This window comes from Protopterus annectens, chromosome 9.part0 (assembly GCF_019279795.1).
Source record: "Protopterus annectens isolate FY-2018-M chromosome 9.part0, PAN1.0, whole genome shotgun sequence".
Classification (NCBI taxonomy): domain Eukaryota; kingdom Metazoa; phylum Chordata; order Ceratodontiformes; family Protopteridae; genus Protopterus; species Protopterus annectens.
Window position 1 is genome coordinate 1,534,421,824 of NC_056743.1, and position 24,621 is coordinate 1,534,446,444.

The 24,621-nt window shown below is 36.5% G+C and overlaps 1 protein-coding gene across 1 annotated transcript in view; it reads left to right on the plus strand.

Moving 5' to 3' along the window:
• The first annotated feature begins 958 nt into the window (after positions 1-958).
• Positions 959-24,621, plus strand: part of LOC122812165 (guanylate-binding protein 1-like) — a 789,313-nt gene continuing 765,650 nt past the window's right edge. The window contains exon 1 of the mRNA XM_044084488.1: positions 959-1,256. Coding sequence (XP_043940423.1) covers positions 1,052-1,256 — 205 coding nt within the window. The 5' untranslated portion in view covers positions 959-1,051. The remainder of the gene's footprint in view (positions 1,257-24,621) is intronic.

A 24,621-nucleotide genomic window follows, 5' to 3' on the forward strand; every position in this document is an offset into this window, starting at 1 on the left:
GCTCGAGACCACGTCTGTACACTACGAGCGGCAAATGAGATCTGGGGGTTTGGGTGTGGTGCATCTTGGGATACTAGGGCTAGCCCAGCCAATCAGAGACTTCGAGCTAGTAAATAGCGGTCGAGTCGGAGCCGATTCTCGGCTTCGAACCCGTCAGTTAAGAATGTGGCGAGATAGGACCACATTACATCAGGTTATTTTCTGCAGGTGCTGATGGTTTCCTGACATAGTAGGGCTACTGGTGAAACCACTGAGTTGTAAATAACAAGTCCAGTTATGCTATAAGAGAAAAAGAAAAGTGATTACAATGAGCTGGATTGGATACTCTAAATTGGCCCGAGGCGTGAGTGCCTGTGGAAGGTTGGGCGTCGGGCTGGCAACTAGACACTGTAAAACTCTACTGCCAGTCATGAGCGGACAGGTGATCCACTGTGGCGACCCCTAACCGGGAAAAGCCAAAAGAAGAAGATACACATATGACAACCTTTGTCTTCAAAACACGCTTCAGCAACCCTGAACTAGGGTTACCACCTGTCCCACTTTGCGATGGGCAGTCCCTCTTTGGGCAGTTGTGTCCTGCAAAGAAATTGTAAAAATGGCAGATGTCCTGAGATTTTAGGTCAAAATTATTTCCTATATTTTATGTAATAGTTGCATAAAACCGTTATTCTGTATCTGAAACACCTAAATGTTATAAGAAACAGAATAAGCAACTAAAATGCTACAAGAATACGCTTTTATTTAGGCAAAAAAAAGTGAGGTTCTGTCCTTTGTACTGGCTGTGGGTATGTTTCGGCCTGCAAAATCTGACGTTTGTATCAAAAATGTCCCACTTTGGGCATTTGAAAAGGTGGCAACCCTACCCTGAGCAGACAAAGTTATGGCAGGAAGAGGACGAACGAGCAACGGTTGTTAGGAAGTTAAAAGCGCAAGACTTGTGCGCATGCTTCTGATTAATAGCTAGTCTGGCACGCCGGTAGCAGTTCTGGCAGGAGCAGTTGAAAGTTATATTTTGTTTTTCTGCTGCGAGATACCGGGTCCTTCTGGATCAATGAGTGCTGTGCCGCTGTGGACGGCTCCGCTGCCGCTGGTGGTCAGCGAGGCAGACATGGGTCTAAAGGTCTGCGATGAGGCAGTGCGACAGCTGTCGCTCCTTAACACCCCAGTAAGCGTTGTGGCTGTAGTGGGCAGATATCGGAGTGGAAAGTCATTCCTTCTAAACAAGTTGGCTGGAGTGGTGCTGAAGGACAGTACGGGTGAGAAAGGGACGGTGGTTGAGGGGAGTGTGGCTGCTGCTCATGGTTTAACATCATTCATTTTTTGCTTTCTATTGTGCTGACAGCTGTAGGTAAACGAACCCATTCAGTGCTATCTGGTTGTCTTTATTTGTAAATAACAGTCCAAATTTGGGACAGTTTGGGGGAGGTTAACTGGGACAAAATGTTGCACGGGACTTGCACGTACCAGTCAGGGTCTTGTGCTAAATAAATAGCCCGAACAAGTCAAATCAGCAAATTTGACAACAATTAATTTAAAATTAAAACTGCACTGCGTTTGAACTAGGCTCACCTTAATAAAGTCACCTTAATACAATTAAAGCATTTTTTGTAAGTGTGGTCCCCTCACCTGTGTTTTTGTCTGTGTGTGTGTGTGTGTGTTGGGGGGGGGGGGAGTAGGTAGGTAGGTAGGTACACTCCACGCTCAAATGTTGTTGACTCCGGCACCGCTGTATCGGAGTAAGAGAAGTATCGGGGAAGTTAAATGTAAAACAGCTTCCGTAAACAATTCGTATTTGAGCAGCGACTATCAAGCGATCCAGTGTAACAACAAGTCACAAAAACTTTGCTGGTGATTAGTTTCGTTTCTTATAATGAAACTAAGTAGTGCTGCACAACTTGTGCTGTCGAGAAATGCAGCAACTCTACGTGAGTAAATTAGGGTTGCCACCTTTTCAAATGGCCAAAGTGGGACATTTTCGGAACAAACATCAGATTTTACAGGCCGACACATACCCACGGTCAGCACAAAGGATAGAACTTAACTTTTTTCCCTAAATAAAAGCTTATTCTTGTAGCATTTTAGTTGCTTATTCTGTTTCTTATAACATTTATGTATTTTAAATGCAGAATAACTGTTTTATGCAACTATTACATAAAATATAGGAAATAATTTTGTCCTAAAATCTTAGGACATTTGCCATTTTTTAATTTTTTTGTCAGGACACAACTGCCCAAAGAGGGACTGTCCCTCTCAAAGTGGGACAGGTGGTAACCCTAGAGCAAATCGGAAGAATGCCTATGTAAAACCTTGCTCTGAGGAATTACTGAATCAAGAAGTACATGCTTCTTAGAGATACTCAAGTTCAAGTAGATGTGTGATGAAATCAAATCTGCAGTTTCAGAAAATACCAAGATCTCCGATATGTCAGCAGACGTCCACAAATAACTTCATTCTTCCAAAAGTTCATTTAACTGTCGTCTTGTGGGTTCCAGTTCAGTTCTGTTTTGTCACTGCAGAAAGTCTATTGTAATGGCTGAGAGTGATTTTTTATAGAGTTTCAGATTTTAATAAGAATTAGATTGTTTAGGGCGTATGAAAAGACAATACAGTTTTATAGACATATGTGCAGTGCGGATTCTTAAAGGAATAACTTGCCAAGTGCTTATTCTTTTGGGACAAGGGCTATGATTCATAGCTCTCAACCTGTTGGCACAAAAAAGCTGGAGAAAGCCAAAAATAATAGGGGGGGGGGCAAAGGGGCAAAGCCACCAAAATAGGAACACATTTTAAATATTGGTCTTAGAAGCTTGGACAGTTGCTAGAATAAAAAGTTTTGTTACAATGCATTTTCAAAAGGATATAAAGTCTAAAATGTGAATGCCAGTCTATATAGTGAATTCAGCCCTCAATGATTTGCCACAAAAATCCAGAGAACCACAAATTTTATGATGAACAGACCAAAACTAAGGCAAAATTCTGGACGTTCTCTGAAAATCTAGACAATTAAGAGGTATACTATGCTTTACTTAGGAATACTGTTAACACCTGACAAAACTGAGACAGAAGGTGAAAGCGTGCACACGTGCCACTTGGAATGAAATGATAAAAGTATCTTTTCTTCTTTATTGTTGGGGATACATATGCATGTTAATAGGGCCATCGTTAGGTCAGTTGGCACCCTAGGCAAAAGGCCTCCATGGCAGCACTCCCCACTGCCCCTCCATCTTGGCCTACCCACACCATCCAAGTTACTTTTTTTCACACTTTGTCTTACTCTTCAATGCTTTCTTCCATTTATTCTTTTGTTCAATTAATTTTAAGTAGGCAATACTGCACTCTGAAAATTGTGGAATGAAGAACTTTCTTAAGCAGTGGTCTGGTTCCCTCAAGGCCCCCAGAAGCCACGTGGGTTTTAGATGCTGTAAGGTGTATTTGACAGTTTCATTTTTTAAACAACCTTTACATCCAGTGATGGCCTGAACCAAAATAATGGTTAAGGGAAGAAATTCAGTCTTGCTGTTCAACTTTGATCTTTCTTAAGTCATTTCAGCAGACTTTAACTGACTCAAACTACTCTGCAAGAACTGTGGTGGAAGTAACTGCATTGCGCTGGGGTCTGGGGGTATCGCCATGGGGGTTCTAGGTGTCCCGAGTGCATGTTACATTTTTTAAACAACCTTTTCATGCAGTGATGGCCTGATGAAAAATTATGATTAACGGAACGGAAGAAATTCAGTCTTTCCTGAATCCTTTCAACACACCCTAACTGACCTGGATTACAGTGTAATAACTATAAATTAAGCTGGGGGCTAGAGACCACTAGGCAACCAAAGCCATGGGGTTATAGATTGTCTGAGGTGCATTTAAGAGCTTTTCTCTAACATTTTGAGCCAGTGATGTAAGAAGTTAGCTGTATCTAAGGTTTAATGCTCAATGTTGACCAAATATTCATGCACAATAGACAGAGAAGACATTCTTCTGATGATACCTATAAATCATACATGGAAATAGTACTTGCCTCCATACCACACCTTAAAATAGGTTGTCACTTAATTGTAATGAAAGTAAGGGACAAGCTGCCACAGCCATATATTTTAAGTTGCTGCTGTCATACGGATATACAGCATGCCTTCTTACCCCAACAGGAAAAGATAGATACCTCCTGTGCTCCTCTGATGCAGACTTGGATAAAACTGAAATAAAATAACATATTTGCTGTCCGACATTTGTAAAAAGAATGCTTCTTTACTCTTTTTCAGTAGACGGCTATGTGTATATGCATCAGATGTTTGCAGGAAAAATGAAAATAAATAATAATTTCAGTTATGTTTCCAGTTAGTTACTTTTAGATAGTCCACTGTTCCTGTACAAGCTTAGTAACCCTCTGTGTACCCCCCCCCTTGAAGTTTGTGAGGAAAGTTAAAGAAATGATGTACATACTGCCCCCAGCTCAACACCAGACGGTAACCTCTGAGGCTTAGAAGGAAATTAAAAAAAAAATAATGACGTCTTCCCCTCCTCCCCACAAAAGCTACAACAACCTTCTGTATACACCTGTGAGCAGGACTGGTTTTAGACTAGTTGTGGTTCAAGACCGAGGCCACTGCTAAGCCTATTTCACAATCCTTTTCTAGAGTATTGGTGTTTGGGGGCCAACAGCACCCCAGAAGCTCTAAAGGTTTGAGTATCCTGTCATGGATTTTATTCCTTTTTTAGAGTTGACATTTGAAATGTAGCAAGTGACAAGAGGTTCATTTAGTTTCATCCAGACAACCTCCACCAGGAAGTTATAGCTACTTCTGTGTACAATTCATATATCAGATTATGATAAGAGGATGGCCATGTAATGCTTCTCCCCTGTTCCAAACAGTTGGCACACATTAAAATATTCCAAGTTGCTTTACACAAATCACATTAGTCCTGCAAAACCAGAATAATAAGCAAACAGCAGTAGGCATCAACTCATTTTCCTGTACAGACAGCCCCAGCTGTTATACCAACTCTGTATGTGTACATAAAGTATCTGTTTAAGTACTCCGTCTTATTCTCACAAATGCACGCTAGTCCTGCAAAGCCAGATAGTGACTGCTTAAACTGTGCAAGTGACAGGAGATTGTTACATTCAAACAGCTAACCCCAGCCCCAACTTAGTGCAGTTATAGCCATGAGGATTGCAGTTAGTAATACCAGGCATTACAACTTCATACTTCTTATTTTTCAGAAAATTATTTTCAGCTTTGTGGAAAATATCTGGTTGATTACTTCAAGCATCATTGTAGGAAAAAACTGCTTACCTCACCACAGCTTCTGTCTTCTTCACGTCATGCCATTCCTCTTAACTGTCCACATTTCTGCAGCATGTGCCTGATTTTGTCTCATATTTTGGACCTGTCTATCCAACATTTGATTTTCTGGTAAAATGCAGAATACAGTTAGTCAGTACAGCCAAACTGCATCGTGTTAATGCAGAACCTCCTGACTAAAATAAGAAAACATAGCACTCCTTTATGCCTATACGTGAACTTTCTGTGAGGTCTCTGCTTCATGACCTCACAACAATTTTCTGAAGTGGCAGTGTGGCGCAAGCACCTCCACCCTTGGACAGCCTGTCACTTTGCAGGTGTGTTTTGTTTTAACAGGGATGTCTTGTTTTATTTATTTTTAGTGTAAAGGAATAACTTATTTAATTGCTCTAAAAAAAAATTAATAAATGCAGAAAGAGTTCCCCTGGAAACTCGGTGCCCTAAACGGCTGGGCCTATATATAAGGATAGACCTGCAGGCTACAATCAGTCACCCTAAGAACAATCATGTATTGTACTTTATTTGGTGTAGATTGCAATTTTGTTTTAATAGTTGTCTGGCGAACCTCCACACCAGTTATTAGAGTCTGGAGGATGAGAAGAGAATCATAATTGCATAATAATGCTGATTCAGTATGTCCGTTGATCCCTAACCTTGAAAACGAAGGTTAGGGTAACTATGAGACATCAGACAAGACAAAGGTAGATAGACTTTTTATGAGATGCAGCAATTCAAAAAGGAAAGTCTGTCTGTCTTTTTGGTTTAGCTTCTCATCATGAGATTAGTGAGGTATTTTAGTTAAATCGAAAGTGATGTTGAGAAAGCTTGATTATTGTGTTAATAAGTTATAGTTTCTGTAATGCTATGCTATTGTACATTTATCGACATGAGTAACTAATTTTATTTACAGCAATATTATTAATTTGATAACAGTTTTAAATTTCAAGACTTATGTGTGTCCTGCAATAGCAAGACTGTGTGAAAATGGGGGCTTGCATATACAGACAGCTGTGTCTTGGTGTACTTCCTTTTCTCTGAGGTATGGTGATCTCAGTATTAGTACATATAAGTGTTGGGGTGTAGGGGTGCAGTACCCCACATTGAGGGATGTAGAAGGGCTTGTCCCCCTTCCAAAAATAACTTTAAAGGAAAACCGTGATTATAGACATTTGATATTCTTTAGTTTCGTTTTTTTTTTTGGTAATGTTGTGACTCAAAATTTCGGTTCTTACAATGAAAGTAGGAAACATCATACCTTATTGTGCTGTGATTTCCATGCTTAAGTGCATTACTTTAGAAGGCTGTTATAGCTTGCTTTTGCCTTGTATCTACAGTTGATGTAGAATATATACCTTTACTGGCATTATTTGAGATTGTTTGTTTTTTATTACAGGACAACTTTATGCTTCTATCAAACTGAAACTATAGCAGAAGTATACTGATTGCATTTAATTGTATGCCACTCTGTGTCTTTCCCCTTTTTCATATCTACATCTCCCATTCACTTTTTTTTTTTTTTTTTAATTTTTACTTTTGTTGGCAAATAGGGCAGTGTATGTAATATACATCTCACTACAGAAATGTTTCAAAATGGACTGCTACAGTATTAATTGATGTTGGAAGTGCTTTTGTGAAAATGTGGCCTTGCTTTAAAGCTTTTGCTATTGTCTCATTAATACTTCTGCTGATTTTGCCTTCCATTTCAAACTGTGGTGTGTCCCCAGAATACATCATCTCCACAAGTTCCTTCGCCTTTCCCCATTCACGTGTCAAAAATGTCAACATACCAGTAATTCAAAACTAGTAGACTACTTGGTTCATTGCATGTTTGTTTCCATTCTGCTTTTGTACCATATTACAAACCAGTACGGAAGCAATACAGAAAAAAATTGCATAACAAAATTAGACATAAAATCCTATGCTGGATCTGATGTCTCTCTCTCTGTCTCTTTTCGAAGTATTATTTCTATTATAAAAATACTCTTTTTCTAATCAACTTTCAGCTCACACTTGTATGAAAAGGCTACAGAACTGCTATACTCCTTAACTTGGGCTATGCAGTGGTGTCTAACCATCCACATGTACTATATATAGATCTGTGTAACTTCTACATGTTCCCTGCTACTTAATTTGACTTACTATAGTGCTGCAGTAACAGAGTCTTTCTGGTTTGAGACATCTCAGCACTATGAACCAGCACTGTCCCTAGACATCAGTGCGTGTGTGTGTGTGTGTGTGTGTGTGTGTGTGTGTGTGTGTGTGTGTGTGTGTGTGCAGGCTTGGGCGAAGGGCATAGTTTTGCTTCTCATTTCCGTTTTGCAGAATGTTCTTGACTTTGGCTAACATTTTTGCCCTGTCCCTCATAGTTTTCATTTTCTGGTAAAACATGGCAGTAGTGCCAGTTGCTAGATACTTGTTCGGAAACTGAGTGTTGTCTTTTTTGTAGTGATAGCAAGTGGATAGTTTCTCTGTGCTACGATGAGAGCCCCTTTTGCAAAATCAAGCAACTGTGATTTCTGCAGGATATTTGTTCCATAGTGATTAAATGTATGCTTTTTGACTAAAGTCAGCTCAGAGCTTTTCTATAAATGTTATTAAAGATGTACATTTATTAGTAACTGACCCCCCCACACACACACACACACACACACACACATGCATAGCTGTTGATGAAATACAATATTCTTCTGGTTGCTTCTCCAGAGAATGTGAACTATCGGAAGTCTTCATAGGCCAAAATGTATTTTATGTGTAAGTAATGTATTTTATTATATTAACTGCTTTTTTGACATTTAAGGCTTGTAACTCATTGTTTTATAAGAGGAAGTGCTATATTGTAACAAGAGGCTCTGATGAAATCTTGATGAACAATGTGAGACAAAAGTGCTTAACTTGATTTTTATTTTCATTTTTAACTATTAATTATTTCCTGCATATCAGGACTTGCTTTGCTGGCATGGATGCTATGTTTGTAGTAAATCTGTGTATGAAAGTCCCAGAATTCAAGATAATGACCATTCGGAGTCTGTTACCTCACATTTCCGACTGAAGTTTAATGGTAACATTGGAACTAAAACTTGCATACCATCACATTTCCATAGCCAAAGGCTTCAGGAGATGTCAGGTTTTCTGTGTGTGGGTCCACAAAGTGTCTAGGTCTAGTTGTATTTCATTACATACTGAATGACACTCACATTTACCCTTATATAGATGACTTAATTATCTTTGAGAGTCTTCTCCCAGATTTCAAGAGTCCTTAGCATGGGTTTCACCTTCTGCCCAGTAAACTTTCAGAAATCCTCCTTGAGTTCAACACGTATGATTGCCTTTCTAGGATGTCTTATAGGCACTCTACAGTGAAAGACATTTTTGATGAATAAAAATGTGGATTTTTACCTGGACCCCATCCTGGGCTTCTCAACTCAGGCTCTGATTTCAGCTAGAGAATTTCTCAGTATTCTGGGGTTTATGGCATCTGTAATTCCTATCCCTCTTGCTAGGTTACACATGAGAAACAGTCTGTGGATTTACAGACATCAGTCTTGGCCTTTTTAAAAAGGAACTGTTCTAGTGGAGATTATGAATATAAGAAAGTTCAGATCTTCTTCTCTTTTCTCTTCAATCTCCAAATCAATCTGTAAATACAGACACCTCAAATTTTGCTTGGGGGCAATTTCAACGTGGGTAAATGTGCAAGGCCCATGGTATTTTCCAGATAGACAAAGTACATCAGTATAAAAGAGATCTTGGCTGTGATTCATGCCTTAAAATCTCTTCATCTTTATCTCCAGGATCTCTTTAGGTGATTATAGAGAACACCACAGTGATGTGGTACATCAACAAGCAAGGGGACACAAGTTTGTAACTGTGTGCAGGCTTGCTGTGATCACTTGGGAACTTAAATTTCAGCACTCGAGCATCTTACATTTGTCAGAGCAAAACATTGTGGTAGGCTGAGCAGGACCAGGACAGACCATCACAAATGAAAACTGAATGACTGGGTCTTCCAGGAATTAATCCAGTTGTAGAGAAAGCTTTGAGTAGATCTGCTTGCCTTCTTTCAAAGCAGACAACTAAGCAGGTTCTGCTCCCCATTTTCACTGATATCCAGGGTAATTCTGAAAATTCAGAAAGTCTCTGCAAAAATTGTAGAGTATAACGCCTTGTTTGGTATGTACCTCACAAGACCTCTGCAACAGCTGGAAAGGCTGCAGAAATACCTCACTAAAAGAATCTTAGGCCGAAAGCAGATGCCATATGCTGACTGTCTAAAAAAACTCCAGCTATTCTCTGTGGCATATCGTCTACTCAGAGGTGATCTCTGCTTAACATATAAAGCCATGTCAAAAAGCCATGTCAAACCCTGAGCTGTTGGACATGCTCCACTTAAAGAAATCCCAATCCCTCAGAGCCACATGCTCCAGGGATCTAAACCTTGTCATCACAATGAACAAAACATGCTGGAGGGATAGGTTCCTGACCCAGAGACTCCCCATACTCTGGAATAGACTGCCCATATATGTCAAGCAGAGCGGTTCCTTGGCCCTCTTCAAAAGGAGCCTTGATGATTGGATGGGAGATAGGAAATTCACCCCAGGGATCATGTCAGTTGCCCTGCTAGACAGGGGTCCAGGGAAGTAAATATTGTGGGAAGAAATATCCAGGGAATTGCTATGACTAGGCTTGTATAGGCCCTAGGGCCGATAGCCTAGTACCAACCTATGAACCTATAAAAGTAGTTATAACCCCATTTTGACCCAGGCAACATTGGTTCCCCTCTTTTTTCCTAGACTGACCAAGGGCCAAAAGCAGTTACCACAAACTTCCTCACAAACTGGACTTACTCACATAAGACAGAGGAAGTTTGATACATTCCAGTCTCAAACATCATCTAACTGCCTGGATGATTTAATTCTAATACTTTTTACACACCTCTTTTCAAAGGACATGCATCAGGTAGTAAAGGAGGTAAGAAAACCTGCTACTAGAAAATATTATATTGGCAAGTGTAATAAATTTTCTAGTTGGTGCTTGGCTAATAATCCATGCCCTGTCTGGAGTTATGTACCACTGGTGCTCAAAATATTTGTGTAAGTTACTAGCTTCAGGTCTTTCATGCTCCTCTATCAATGTATATCTTGTAGCCATTTCATTATATCTGCCAAGGGATTCTCTGCTTTGTTTCAGTAGTTTCTGAAAGGAGTTCTGTACTTGAGACCACCACACAAACATGTTGCTCCTTCCTGGGGTCATAACTTTAAGAAAAGCTAAACCAAATTTCCATGTGAACCTGCACATCAAGCAGATTTCAGATTCATTACATGGAAAACTGTTGTTCTCATTGCCATTATATCTATAAGAAGAGTTTCTGAGTTACAAGCTGTTATGGTGAGTAACTCCCATCTAGTCTTCTGCAGAGATATGGTGTCTTTACAAACAAATCCCATTCCCATGGTTGTTTAAGTTCATTTTGAATGAGGCCACCAGTCTCCTAGATTACTATCCTGACTGTCAGAATCAGGGAGAAAGGATTTAGTGTACTCTGGATGTGCATAGATACCCCAGACACTGTCTTGAATGAACTAAGTCTTTTAGAAAATCTGATAAGATAATTATTTCTTATGTTGGGACTAAGAAAGGAAAACCCATGTCAAAATAGACTATTTCTAGATGGTTGGCATCAGCAAGTGTAGTGTTCTTCTATAGATTGCTGAGGGGTGGTCTGTGCCTGGCTTACAAGGCATCCACAAACCCCACACTTATGACTCTCCTGCATATTCGTAAGTCAAATAGTACCATAAATACAAGGTCTAGGACCAGAATTTTGTGCTCCTCCTATGGAACAGGCTTCCCATCCATGTGAAGCTGAGTTCATCTATTACCCAGTTTAAGTGCAACCTAGACCAGTAGTTGGGGAGTAGGAAGTTTTATACAGGATCTGGCACCCATGTCCCTTATGGACAGAGGTAGCTTATAAATGCCTGGCACTCAATGTCCTGTTTGGATACAGGACATCATTATTCTTTTGGGAAAATTTGGCTAGGCTTAGAAAGGCCCCTCAATGGGTTTTTAGCCTAGTAACAATCTCTTGCCTTTTGTTATACCCACCATGGTAAATCAGTTCCAGGCAGTATCAGGAGACATTCTGTGAAGGCCTTGTTTTCTTTGATGGCATATTGAAAAGGAAAAGGGGAGGACATTAGAAGCATAGAGGTAGCTACATGGTTCTCCTTTTATTTATTACCACATCTTCAGTCGTCTTGTATTATAAAAAAACACAATATAGAGTGTAAATAACACAATAGGATGACAGGAAAATAACGGATAAAAACACACCCTAAAAAGATTAACGCATAATTAATTCTGAAAATCTTTTGGATGGTGATGTATATATTTATTATACAAATTGCATCACTCATGTTCTGGAAGTACAGGAAACAGTGATGCATTGAAAATTCTCAAAATCAATGTTTTTGTTTACCATTGAAACCATCATAATTTTTAGTCTAATTTTTGGAATAAATCATTCTACTATATCCAATAAGAATATTTCCTTTAAAAAGAGAATTTCCTATTTAATTAGTACTCTGATTAATCAATGTACCCTTTGCCAATATTTACTTATATGAGGACATTTCCACCAACAATGAAATCAAAAAAGTGTAAACCAGTAGATGAATTAAGAGCATGCATTAAAATAGTCTATTCAATGAATAATTAATACCATAAAATATTTTATACCAAATAGCTCTATTTCTAAGTACAAATATCATTCAGATTTTATCCAGGTCTCATCTTCCCATACTTTTAAAAGGTATGATTCCCACTTTGTCTTCCCTAGACATAAACTATGATTCCCACTTTGTCTTCCCTAGACATAAACTATTTGGATTAATTGCCCATTGCAGATTATAAACTATCTTAATTTGCTTCTTCCTATCTATAATATTGTGCTTAACAGATAGATTTGAAACACTTTCAAGGAGTTGAAACGCCTCCTCGTAAATATTTGCAATTAAAGTACTTGAAGTTGTATTACAAACTCTGTCCTGTGCATCTCATGTTTTTTCTATTATATTCATTATATATGTCTGCAAATTGTATTCTGATGTTATAAGTTACAAATCATCTGCATATGCCAGCATTTTATATATTCTTCAGACTTTATCATGGATTGCTCAATTATATCTTGTAGTTGATGTAATAAAGGATTTATTAGCAGTACAAAATGTGTTGTAGATAATGGGCAACTTTGCCTTACCCAGTTGTTAATGACATTTTCTGTAACATTTGAACATTTATTCTTATGTTAGCTTCCGGTTGTGTATATAAATTGTGTAACACTTACTATGAAATCTCAATTTCTTTAATAATTTAGCATCTCCCAGGTATATTTCCTGTTCAAATAATCAAAAGCCTATGAGGCATTAAATTTAACCACATCAGTTTGTTAGATTTAGTATATGCAAAAAAAAACTTTAACATTTTGTTTAATTCTGCCATACTTTTACTTGGATAAAGTCCAAACTGCATAGGATGTAAAACATAATAAATGCTACACTACTTCCATTATTAAATTTCCCCCTACTTCATTCCCCTTTCCTTCTATATACACTATCCGACTATATCCTTGTTCCCTGTACTTACCTGTCTGCAAACCTCACTCCACCGATAGGTTCTCGATCTTCCCTTGCTTTCCTAGGCTCTACTCACCCCAATCCTCTTAGTGACCACTTACCCACCTTTATACACCAACTACCCTTACCCCTTCATCGTACTCATAACTTTATTACCACACATAACCACAAAAACTTTGACCCAACAGCTTTTTCTAACTCTCTAAAAGCAATAAATTGGAACAGCCTAAAAACACTTCCTCTAGATAATGCAGTTGCCCATTTCAGCACAACCTTCTTACACCTCCTAGACCACCACGCTCCCCTAAGAACAAAAAGAATAAAGACCAAAACTGCTCCTTGGCGTACCAAAAATACACTTGCTACAATGCGACACAGAGACAAACTCTGGACTCAATACCAAAAAAATAGGACCCCCCTCATCCATAATGAATATAAAACACTTCGAAATAAAGTAAAAAAGCTCATCATCACTGACCGACAAAACTACTTCTCCTCACTCCAAAACAACAATAAAACAAACCCTCAGAAATTCTGGAAAGGCATCTCCACTCTCCTACATCCCAGTAAACCAGACACCCCCACCCCAGACCCGAATGCTTCCGATACAGACTTGGCTACTCAATTTAACTGTTTTTTTATTGACTCTATATCCAAATTAACCTCTTCCTTCTCTAACACTACTACTCTTTCCCATTTACCCCCACCCTTGTCTACTTACCCTCCACCATTAACCACTAGTGCACCCCTTCTCCCATCCTCCAACTCTACACCCTCCTCCTCTTACTCCACTCTCCCTCCCTCCTCATCACCCCTACCCCTAGATACCTCCACTTCCCACTCCCCATCTTTCTCTTTAAAATCCATACCCACATCTACCATAAAAAAACTCCTTCTAAAACTGAAACCTGGTTCAAATGCTCCTGATAATATTCCTCCACAATTCCTGAGCATAGCTGCCGAAGCAATTACCTACCCCATTAGTATTTTAATAAACCGGTCCATCCAAGAAAGCATAGTACCCCTAATTTGGAAAAAAGCCTTTATCACACCCCTGCATAAAGGAGGCAACAACAACAACATGACTAATTTCCGGCCCATCGCTATCCTGTCTCCCATCTCTAAACTCCTTGAAAAGTGCATCCAATTACAACTCCTACCATATCTCATTGATAACCACCTACTAACTCCCACACAACATGGTTTCAGACCAGGCCACAGTACTATGACAGCCCTCCTCTCCTTCCTGGAAACTGTAAACAAAGCCCGAGACTCAGGTCATACTGTTTCTTCCCTTTTTCTGGATCTCTGGATCTCTCCAAGGCCTTCGACACTATCTCCCACAACCTTCTTCTATCTAAACTCTCTAAGCTTAACCTATCTCCTTCCTCTCTGAACTGGTTCTCTAGCTACTTATCCAACAGATATCAAGCAGTAAAATGGAAAAAGGCAACCTCCTCATTCCTTAATACCCCAACTGGAGTTCCTCAAGGTTCCATATTGGGTCCCCTTCTCTTTAATATATTTATTAATGACTTCCGCAACTCTATCCCTTTCTCTAATATCATCCAATATGCAGACGACTCTACCATTATTTGCTCAGCCACTTCTATCCCCACACTTCAAAAGCTAACTCAAGATGCTTTTTCTTCCACTGAACAATGGATGGAAAAAATCACTTACCATTAATTTGGTTTTAGAAGCATTGAGTGCTATTTACTCCCTCTAAAGTCACCCCTTTCAACAAAAACACATTTTGTATTACTAGTCAAAACAAAACAACCCTGGAACTGGTATTGGATACCAAGCTACTTGGCATCCAAATTGACAATCAGCTTAAATTTAACTCCCACATACAACTAAATATCAAAAAACCCCATCCAAAACTAGGCATGTTTATCGACAAAATCATTATCTTACACCCACCACTAAACTCACCCTCTCTACATCTTTTCTCATCCCCTCCCTCCTCTATGGTGCCCCACTCCTAAATAATCTACAGTCCTCTCTGAAAACTCAACTGTCTTGTTGCTACAACAAAATCGCCAAGTTCACCACTAGCCATAAGTCTTCCACTCACCACTGTTCCTCTCTTCACAAACTAAAATGGCTAGAGCTACCCAATCAGCTTATCTATACCCAGCTCACTCTAGCACATAAGCTCATTCTCAACCCCTCACTCTGTCCCTCCCTTTCCTCTGCATTTAAAATGAACCTACCTGACAGAGTGCCAAGGTCTAACAACCAAAATCTTCTAGAAGTATACAAACCAGCTCATCCCCAGGCAAACACCTCCTATCCTTTAGTCTAGCACGACTCTGGAACTCCCTACCACCATCCATTCGTACTACCCCTAGCTACTCTATCTTCAAAAAAACTCTCCACTCACATCTAGTAACCCAATGGGAATGCTCCTGCTGCCACCCTACATAACTTACTCTGCAAACTTTCATCTCCTCTTCCCTTCAGTAGCATTCTTCCTTTTAATATACTCTTGTAAATCAATTTCTAAATTTATGTAATTCTTACCCACATCTCTCTCTGCAAGTTTACCACATGTATTATCGATCCTGTATATGTCTACTAATTATTCCCATAATATTCTGTATTATCTGTTCATTCATCACTAACCTAGACTGTTTGAAAAATTTAGACAAGGACAAATATTACAATCTATGACATATAGTAATGTTAATAGTTTATGGTCCCTCTATTTTATAACACATGTAAGCTTATAATCTACACCATATAGTAACCTTGATTTGTTCATGGAGCTTTTCTCCCTATGTCTAATTCCTGTTGTATATTTTCAATCTATGACATATAGTAATGTTAATAGTCTTTGGGCTGCTCTATTTTATAACTCATGTAATCTTATAATCTACATCATATTGTAACCTTGATTTTTATGGAGCTTTTCTCCCCAGGACTCCATTGAAAACGGGTTCACTTTGGCCCAATGGACTATCCTGGTAAACCAACTGCAAATAAATAATAATAAATAAATAAATAGTATTTGCTATAATTGTATAATCCCATATTTAACAGTGAAGTAGGCCTAAATGTTCAGGTTTTAGTCCATCTTTCTCGTTGTTTTTTTGTTGAGTTCCATTTCTGCTGTGGCCATAGCTCTGGGCTTTTCCCAGTTGGAGATGGTCATTAAACTTTTGATTTTATACAAATAAGGGGCTAATTCATCTGCAAATGTTTGATAGGATTCCACTGTATGGCCATCTGGACCTAGGACTTTGGTCTTTTTTTAGATTAATAATGTCTTCCAAAGTAATTTTGGGATCTAATATTCCAAAAGTTAATTTATGTGTTTTTTTCTAATCCAATCCCTTGAACCATGAGCACTTGCAGACCATTTTGATTATATATTTCTGTATAGTAACTATTCATTATTTCTTCTATTTCTTTGTGACTAACTGTAGTTCTGTCTGAAGCTTCAAGTTACAAATCATTTTTTTATTTCTGCAATGGTTTGACAAAATTTACTAACATTATCTTGATATAAATAGATCTCTTGAAATTTGTGTGACTTATTTAAATAAAGGTCAGTCTTCACTTCATTTCTGAAGTTTGTCTTTCCAAATTGGAAAATTTTGCTTGAAGAAAAGGAGACTTAAGTGGCAATTGAAATTAAATGCATCTAAGACACCAGGGATTAATGACCACATTTCATTTTTACCAGTTTTGAAATATAGGTCTCAGATAATAAAATGAATGTATGTATTCAAAATAACTTGTAATAGATAACATTATGAGATAAATGCATTTTTGGACGTCGTGCTTTAATAAATCTGTTACGGTTGATTGCAAGATTAATTATATTTTTAATTACTTAATTGTTTAACAGGATAGATTATAAATAGGTTGAAGGTTTTAAGTTCACTTTGTTTGTAGATGAAAGCACTAAAACATTTTTTAATTCCAGTGGCAGTCCATTTTCACCAGCTAATAACGATACTTCAGTATTTTTGTATGGTTCTAGTTAGTATTGTACCACTGCTTTGTGTTTCTTGGTTTTACAAATTGGAAAATACTTAATCATAATTGATTGATTATAATTTATTCAAATTCATTATTTGGTGTTCCAGATCCTTAATTAGAGATTTTCCCTCCTTTTGATAGTCTACATTATATGATTCAATAGCTGAATATTTAACCGCATTAAAAGCAGTTCATTTAGTATTTATTGATAAAACGGCAGTCGTGTTTTCCTTCCAATAATTGCTAATCTGTTCTCTTGCATGATTAATATGTGATTGTGACTCAAACCAGTTAGACATTATATTTTCTTTTTAAATAAATGTGTTAAAACTGATTGCTTTGTAATAGTTATAGACAATAAACAATGGTGTGAACAAAAAAATCTGGTTCTGTAAATTTCATTATTAAATATATATTCTGTGACGTAAAAAAATCTCATTTTGTTAAGTTTGAAATGTATGTAAACCTTTTTCAAAAAAGGGCAAACTAATCTCCAGCCATATAATACATTTTCTTTGGACAAAGACTCCTAAAGTAAAGCCCATATTTCTTATGATAGGATTATGGCTTAAGCTCTCTCTAACCCTGGATTCAGAACTGTGTTCCAGACTCCACCTAAAACAACAGAAATATTTTCTAAATGTTGTAGTCGGTTTGAAAGATCATCTAAAAACAAAATATACTCCTCAAAAGAAGCATAAATAGTTCTCGCTGTAATTTTAATAGGTCCTAAAGAGAGTGATACTCAAAACAACTGTCCTCCTAATACACAAGTCTTTTTTCTATAGAACATAGATACTTGTTAATGATAATCACAACACCCACCAATTTCTCTAATCCACAGTTACTAACAGTCTCTCCAATCCAAACGTATTTGGTTTTAGCATATTAATTTTTTGTATAGAACATAGATACTTGTTAATGATAATCACAACACCCACCAATTTCTCTAATCCGCAGTTACTAACAGTCTCTCCAATCCAAACATATTTGGTTTTAGCATATTAATATTGTGCTAGGTTACAATGTGTTTCCTGAAGTAGGAATACATTTTCATCTCTGTTCCTTGTAAGCATTAATATTTGACACAATTTTGAAAATTTATGTGCTGTGTTAGAAGGAGTCCTCTCCAGAGGGAGATGAGTTGTCCTGTCCTGAGAGAGTAGATGAGTGCCTCGCTTGGATATACTGGTGTATAAAGGCTATAGTGCCCTATGAGCTTGCTTATCTGCTACTGGAATGTAGCAGGGGCCCCAAAATTGATACTTGATAAATTTGCGCTATTTGGAAAAAGAGATCAGCTCCTTTGTCCTGGTACAGGTTTGAGAGATATATTACAGAATCCAGCTTCTCAGCCATTTCATGTACTTGCGGCATGGGGTGGACATCAAACTAAAAAAAAGAGTTCAGCTCCCTAATTTCATTACAAAATGAATTGGTGTGGGAACCAGCACAGTGTCTCTATTTCATTTTCTGTAGGACCATTTAGTCACTCCCAGAGAAGACATGTTTGTTACCTCCATGGCAAGATTGTCACATTTTTCTTCAGACATTCTGAGAGACCTGTATTTCAACTTTATCTGTTTGTGTAACAGTGCAGTTAATCCTCATTTTAGTTTATCCCAATTAAGAAAAAAGCATGTTTATTTTATTAATAAATTCTTTCATATACCTTCCTTTTGTGAAAATTCTGTTTCCCCTGCCCTTACCTCACAAACTGTCCTCGGTTATAAGTAAGAATTGTGCAAACTCAAAAAACTCGAACCAACTTGCGAAAAAATGCACCAGGATAAAGCTCTTGAGAAATGACTCCCACTTTAATAACTTTAAACGCAGTTAAAAACAAACGTTTTTCGTCTTTTAAAATAGTAAAACTTCTTCAGAAGAGTATTATTGCATGCACCAAAATCAGCCTTTAAATTAAACTCTCATTTGAATTTGGCGCCAAAAAAGAAACGCCTCTATCTGTGACAACCTCTAAAAACCTAATATCGCTATTTATCCCAAAACTAAATTCTACTCTATTTTATTATTATATTACAATATTACAATATTACAAAATATACAAACAGATGGATTCAAATTACATCAAAACCACTAAAATGCTACCCAATTAAATACAATCAATAAAACATCATTAAATGAATAAATGCATTATACTACCTACACTAAAACCTATTATAAATATATTAAGAAGCAAGTATGTGTTTTGTATTTTAAACCTATTCTTTTACATCAAGCACAAACATGAATTTACTATTATACTGTATTGATTTGCTAAAGGTTATCATAATTTTAAAATGACATAACATCTCACCTAATCTACTGTAATTCTCTTGTATTATAATAAAATAATTATATGTGAATTAAAACCTTTTAACAAATGCCTACTATTTTATTTACTGTAAATATTTATAATAAATTTATATACACACTACTTATCTATCTAAACTTCTCAATTTAACAAGCACATAATAGAACATTTATCGTAAATACCTGGAAAAACATATGCGTTTAATCTAATCTTATTTGCCATAAGAGTTCTGACTTTTCTAAAAGTAAACGAAAGGGTCCCCCTCTTATATCCACGGGTACAACAAGTACCCGTGGATATAAGAGGGTCACCCTCTTATATCCATGGGTACTTGTTGTACTACTTTAAATTTAAATCTATGATCGGGGAACATGTTTATATGCCTAGCCAAAGCGTTTTCATCTTTTCTTTGGTTAATACATCTAACATGCTCCGAGACTCTATCCCTTAGTCGTCGGTCAGTTTTACCCACATAAAATGATGGGCATCCCTGGCATGTTGCTGTGTAGACTACTCCTTTTGAATTACAATTGTACCTTCCTTTTAGGTATATTTTATACTCATTAATGTTAATCCTATAGCCTGTATCCATTAAATAACAAAATGAGCAGGAACCACATTGCATCATCCCTGGGTTCTTTACTAAAATATCTTTTTGTTGTTTCTGAAAAAGCTGTTTAAAACTATATTTGTCCTTCTCCAAACCATTTTAGGTTTGAAATTAAATGTAGATTTTAAAGTAATGTCATAATACAATAAAGACCAATTCTTCTTTATGATCTTTCTTATATGTTCTGCATCGGAACTAAAATTCGTAATACAGACTAGATTAAAATTGTTATTTTGTTGGCCCAATTTTTCCCTATTAATCATTTCGATATTGACTTCACTTGCATGAACTACCCCCCTCCTATTTACATCACTAAGAATGGATGTGTATGTTCCGTTATTTTGCTTTCTTATTACCTCATACATTATTTGGTCTGAGGTTAGATGGATATGCTCTATTAAGAAACATGATCTTTAAATTACTACATTCTTTCTCAAACTCTTTTCCTGTGGTTATCATTTTTGCTGCTCGAACAAATAGTCCCTTAAGGACTGACCACTTCTGATGATGTGGATGAGCACTAGCAAAATGCAAAAATTTGTTTGAGTATGTAGGTTTCCTAAATATGGAAGCCTCATATTGTTTTAATTGTCTATTTTTTGTCAATTTAATATCCAAATAAGACACAGACGAACTATCATATGTATGTGTAAAACTCAAAAATTCTGTTGTTTGGTTAAACATAGCAACCAAGTTTTCTGCTGTTTGCTCTGTTCCTTCAGTTGTCACAAAAATGTCATCAATAAATCTCACATACATTTTCACTACATCGTGAAATAAAGCATTGGGGAACACCTATGTGTTCTCCCAATATGACATCACCATGTTTACATAACTTGAACCACATGGTGATCCCATCGCTACACCTTTCTTTTGCAAATAATAATGTTTATCAAAAAAGATGAAATTACATGATAATATAATATCTAAAATTTCTTGAACTAAAGAAATTTCAGAAACTAATGCACGTTTTTGACGCATTCTTTCCCCTACCCATTCGATTCCTTCATTATGGGGATGCTAGTGTATAATTCTCTAACATCTTATAATTCTCTAACATCTATGGTTAGAAAATTAAAGTCATCATTATATTCAAAATTATTCAATCTTTGTAAAAAAGACCAAGAATCCTTAATGATCCAATTCTCTTCTGCTACATATTTCTTTAATATTGAATCTATAAATTTAGCACATGCATATGTTGAGGAATTTCTCCCATCTACGATGGGTCTAAATGGGGGTTTGTATAAATCCTTATGGATTTTTGGCACTCCAAAAATACATGGAACTCTAGGCATTGGCATTAACAAGAAATTAAATGTATGAATATCTATTCTTGCATCTATAAACAATTCATTTATAAAGCTTTTTAATAAACTGATTTGCTTTATTATATTCATTAATAGATGCCATTTGATAAACTTCAGTTGCCAATATATCTCTAATCTGTTCCATGCAATCTGGGACATCCATTAAAACTAAACCTCCACCTTTATCTGGACTCATTATTCTAATATTAGCTTGTAACATATAATTTAAATTATCTCTTTCTTCTTTACTTAAATTATCACTAAATTCTTAAATTATCACTAAATTTTACATTATTTTGACTTAACTTCCTCAAATCTAATTCACATATTTTTTTCAAAAATAGCCAGAGCACTATGCAAGGGTGGATTGTAACAACTTGCTATTCTAAATTCTTTACTGAAATTTTCTTGTTGAACACCAAATAGTTGTTTCAAATTAAGTTTCCTCACAAACAGTTTGAGATCACAAATTGTCTCAGCTATATTCATTCTTTTGGATGGCACAAAAGTCAAACCCTTAGCAAGTGTGTTCACCAAAGTCTCTGTTACCTGAAAAGAAGAAAAATTATAAACAACAAAATCATTCTTAATGTTTTTAATAATAACAGGTCCATTCTGTTCTATATTGGCATGTATCATCTCCTGTTGTTCTAGGTTCTTTTCTTGTTGTTCTATCGGTTCTTCTGTGGGTATCTCCGAAAACACTGATTTTTACTCTTATTTAGTGAAGAATCATTAGATGTCCTCTCTCTTGGATTATTATTATTGTTACTACTTTTCAAACGTTCACTTCTCCTCACTTGATTTTGCTCTGTGTCATTACTGACCTGTTGTTGTTGTTGGTTTTGCTGTTGCTCAACAGGTACATGCAAGTTGGACATATTCACATTATTATTGTTATTATTTGATACATTTCCACTATTATGTTCTGTAAAATCGTCTAAGGTGTCTAGATGTTTATTTCGCCAGACATGTGTGGATGGTGGCATTGGGTATGCTATGCCCCTTTTCATATTGTGCCCTATCCCTCTCCAGTTTTTTAATCTTTGTTTTCCTCATTTTTTCTATGTGTTGTTCTATACTTTGAAAACTTCGTATATAATCATATTTATATCTTATAAAATCCTTATGTTGCTTAATGGTTGAATCTAATTTCTCTATTATGTCCTCCAAGTCTTTCATAAAGATAGAATAATGTTTGATCATAGTCTGCATTAAAAGAAAACCTTGCTGGTCAAATAAATTTAGTAAGTCCTTATGAAACTGTGACCCTGCAATCAAACCTGTGGGATAACGCCAACTTCGAAGACCTTTCGGAACTATTTCTGTTTGCAAACATTGTTGGAAATATTCAATTTCCAAAGATAATTTTTTATATTTCAGCATGTTTGCATCAAATTCATCGAGCAGATTAGACAAACCTATATTGTTATTTTGAGTATCAATTTGCTCAATGCCTCCTTGGTTAGAAGTAAACAAACCCACAGGTGCTATAAGCCAGTCTTTTAAATTCGGTATCTGCGATGATTCACTCAAAAAAATTTGATCAGACTGTGCTCCGATGTTAGAAACATCAGTATTGTTAGCATTGTTAATATTAATATCGCTCGCATCTCTTTGAGATGCGACAATACTGTTAGTACTATTTTCTCCAGCCATGATATTAAAATCAAATCTACCAGGTCTAAATTGATGTGCTGCATTAGTAATGCCATTTATCTGTTGTTCGGCATTGTTAATGATAAAAGTACCTGCTTGCATCCGTGTTTGTTGTACTTGTCACTCTATATTTGTAGGATTCAACTGCCCTAAGCACAGTTCATTAGAATCAACCCTTCGGTTCGATGCGATAGCTACTTCAGGGACTGCAGATATCTTATTTTGTAAGGTAGTGATACGCTGATGTTGGTCTTGTTGTAAGAGTGACATATTCTCCAAACTAACGCTCATAGAATCCATCATCTGCGACAAAAGTTCCAAAAGCATTGTAAGCTTGCCCATCTGATCTCCTTCATTCGTGTGGTCTCTCGTGTCCTCTGTCATAATTTCTGGGGTTGTATCAAACGAACTATTCGCCATGGTGCTAAAACAACTTTGTGCAAACTCAAAAAACTCGAACCAACTTGCGAAAAAATGCACCAGGATAAAGCTTTTGAGAAACGACTCCCGCTTTAATAACTTTAAACGCAGTTAAAAAACGTTTTTCGTCTTACAAAATAGTAAAACTTCTTCAGAAGAGTATTATTACATGCACCAAAATCAGCCTTTAAATAAACTCTCATTTGAATTTGGCACCAAAGAAAGAAACGCCTCTATCTGTGACGTAACCTCTAAAAACCTAATATCGCTATTTATCCCAAAACTAAATTCTACTATTACAATATTACAAAATATACAAACAGATGGATTCAAATTACATCAAAACCACTAAAATGCTACCCAATTAAATACAATCAATAAAACATCATTAAATGAATAAATGTATTATACTACCTACACTAAAACCTATTATAAATATATTAAGAAGCAAGTATGTGTTTTGTATTTTAAGCCTATTCTTTTACATCAAGCACAAACATGAATTTACTATTATACTATATTGATTTGCTAAAGGTTATCATAATTTTAAAATGACATAACATCTCACCTAATCTACTGTAATTCTCTTGTATTATAATAAAATAATTATATGTGAATTAAAACCTTTTAACAAATGCCTGCTATTTTATTTACTGTAAATATTTATAATAAATTTATATACACACTACTTATCTATCTAAACTTCTCAATTTTAACAAGCACATAATAGAACATTTATCGTTAATTCAAATGAGAGTTTATTTAAAGGCTGATTTTGGTGCATGTAATAATACTCTTCTGAAGAAGTTTTACTATTTTGTAAGACGAAAAACGTTTGTTTTTAACTGCTTTTAAAGTTATTAAAGCGGGAGTCGTTTCTCAAGAGCTTTATCCTGGTGCATTTTTTCATAAGTAAGAATTGTGTTTTCCATGGTGCACCACCAATGCTTTAGGACATTTGCATAGTGGGCATGTTGTTTTGCTTGTTGGGTTGAGGTGTCTTATAGCTACATGGGCCTTATGGCAGTGCTGTGGCACAAGACTCTTATAAGGTGTCCAGGAACTTTGTTCTCGTACTGAATGAAGAAAACATTGTTGGTCTCCCAAGATGACACTTCCTAACCCTTGCACCTGTATTGTATAAATGAACTGAATGTCTTGTGCCTTGGTCATGCTTTCGTTTAGTGTTTATTTGAACCATTTGATCTACCCATCTGTACAGAGATGCATGTTATTATCTTGCTTGACCTGTAGCATCCAAAAAAGCATGTTTGCTATTACCTGGAACAAAAAGAGTTCTTTGATAACTAGCCAGAGATACCCAAATCCAGATATGTAATAAGACTTGTTTCTATTGCCTGTAAATAGCATGTTA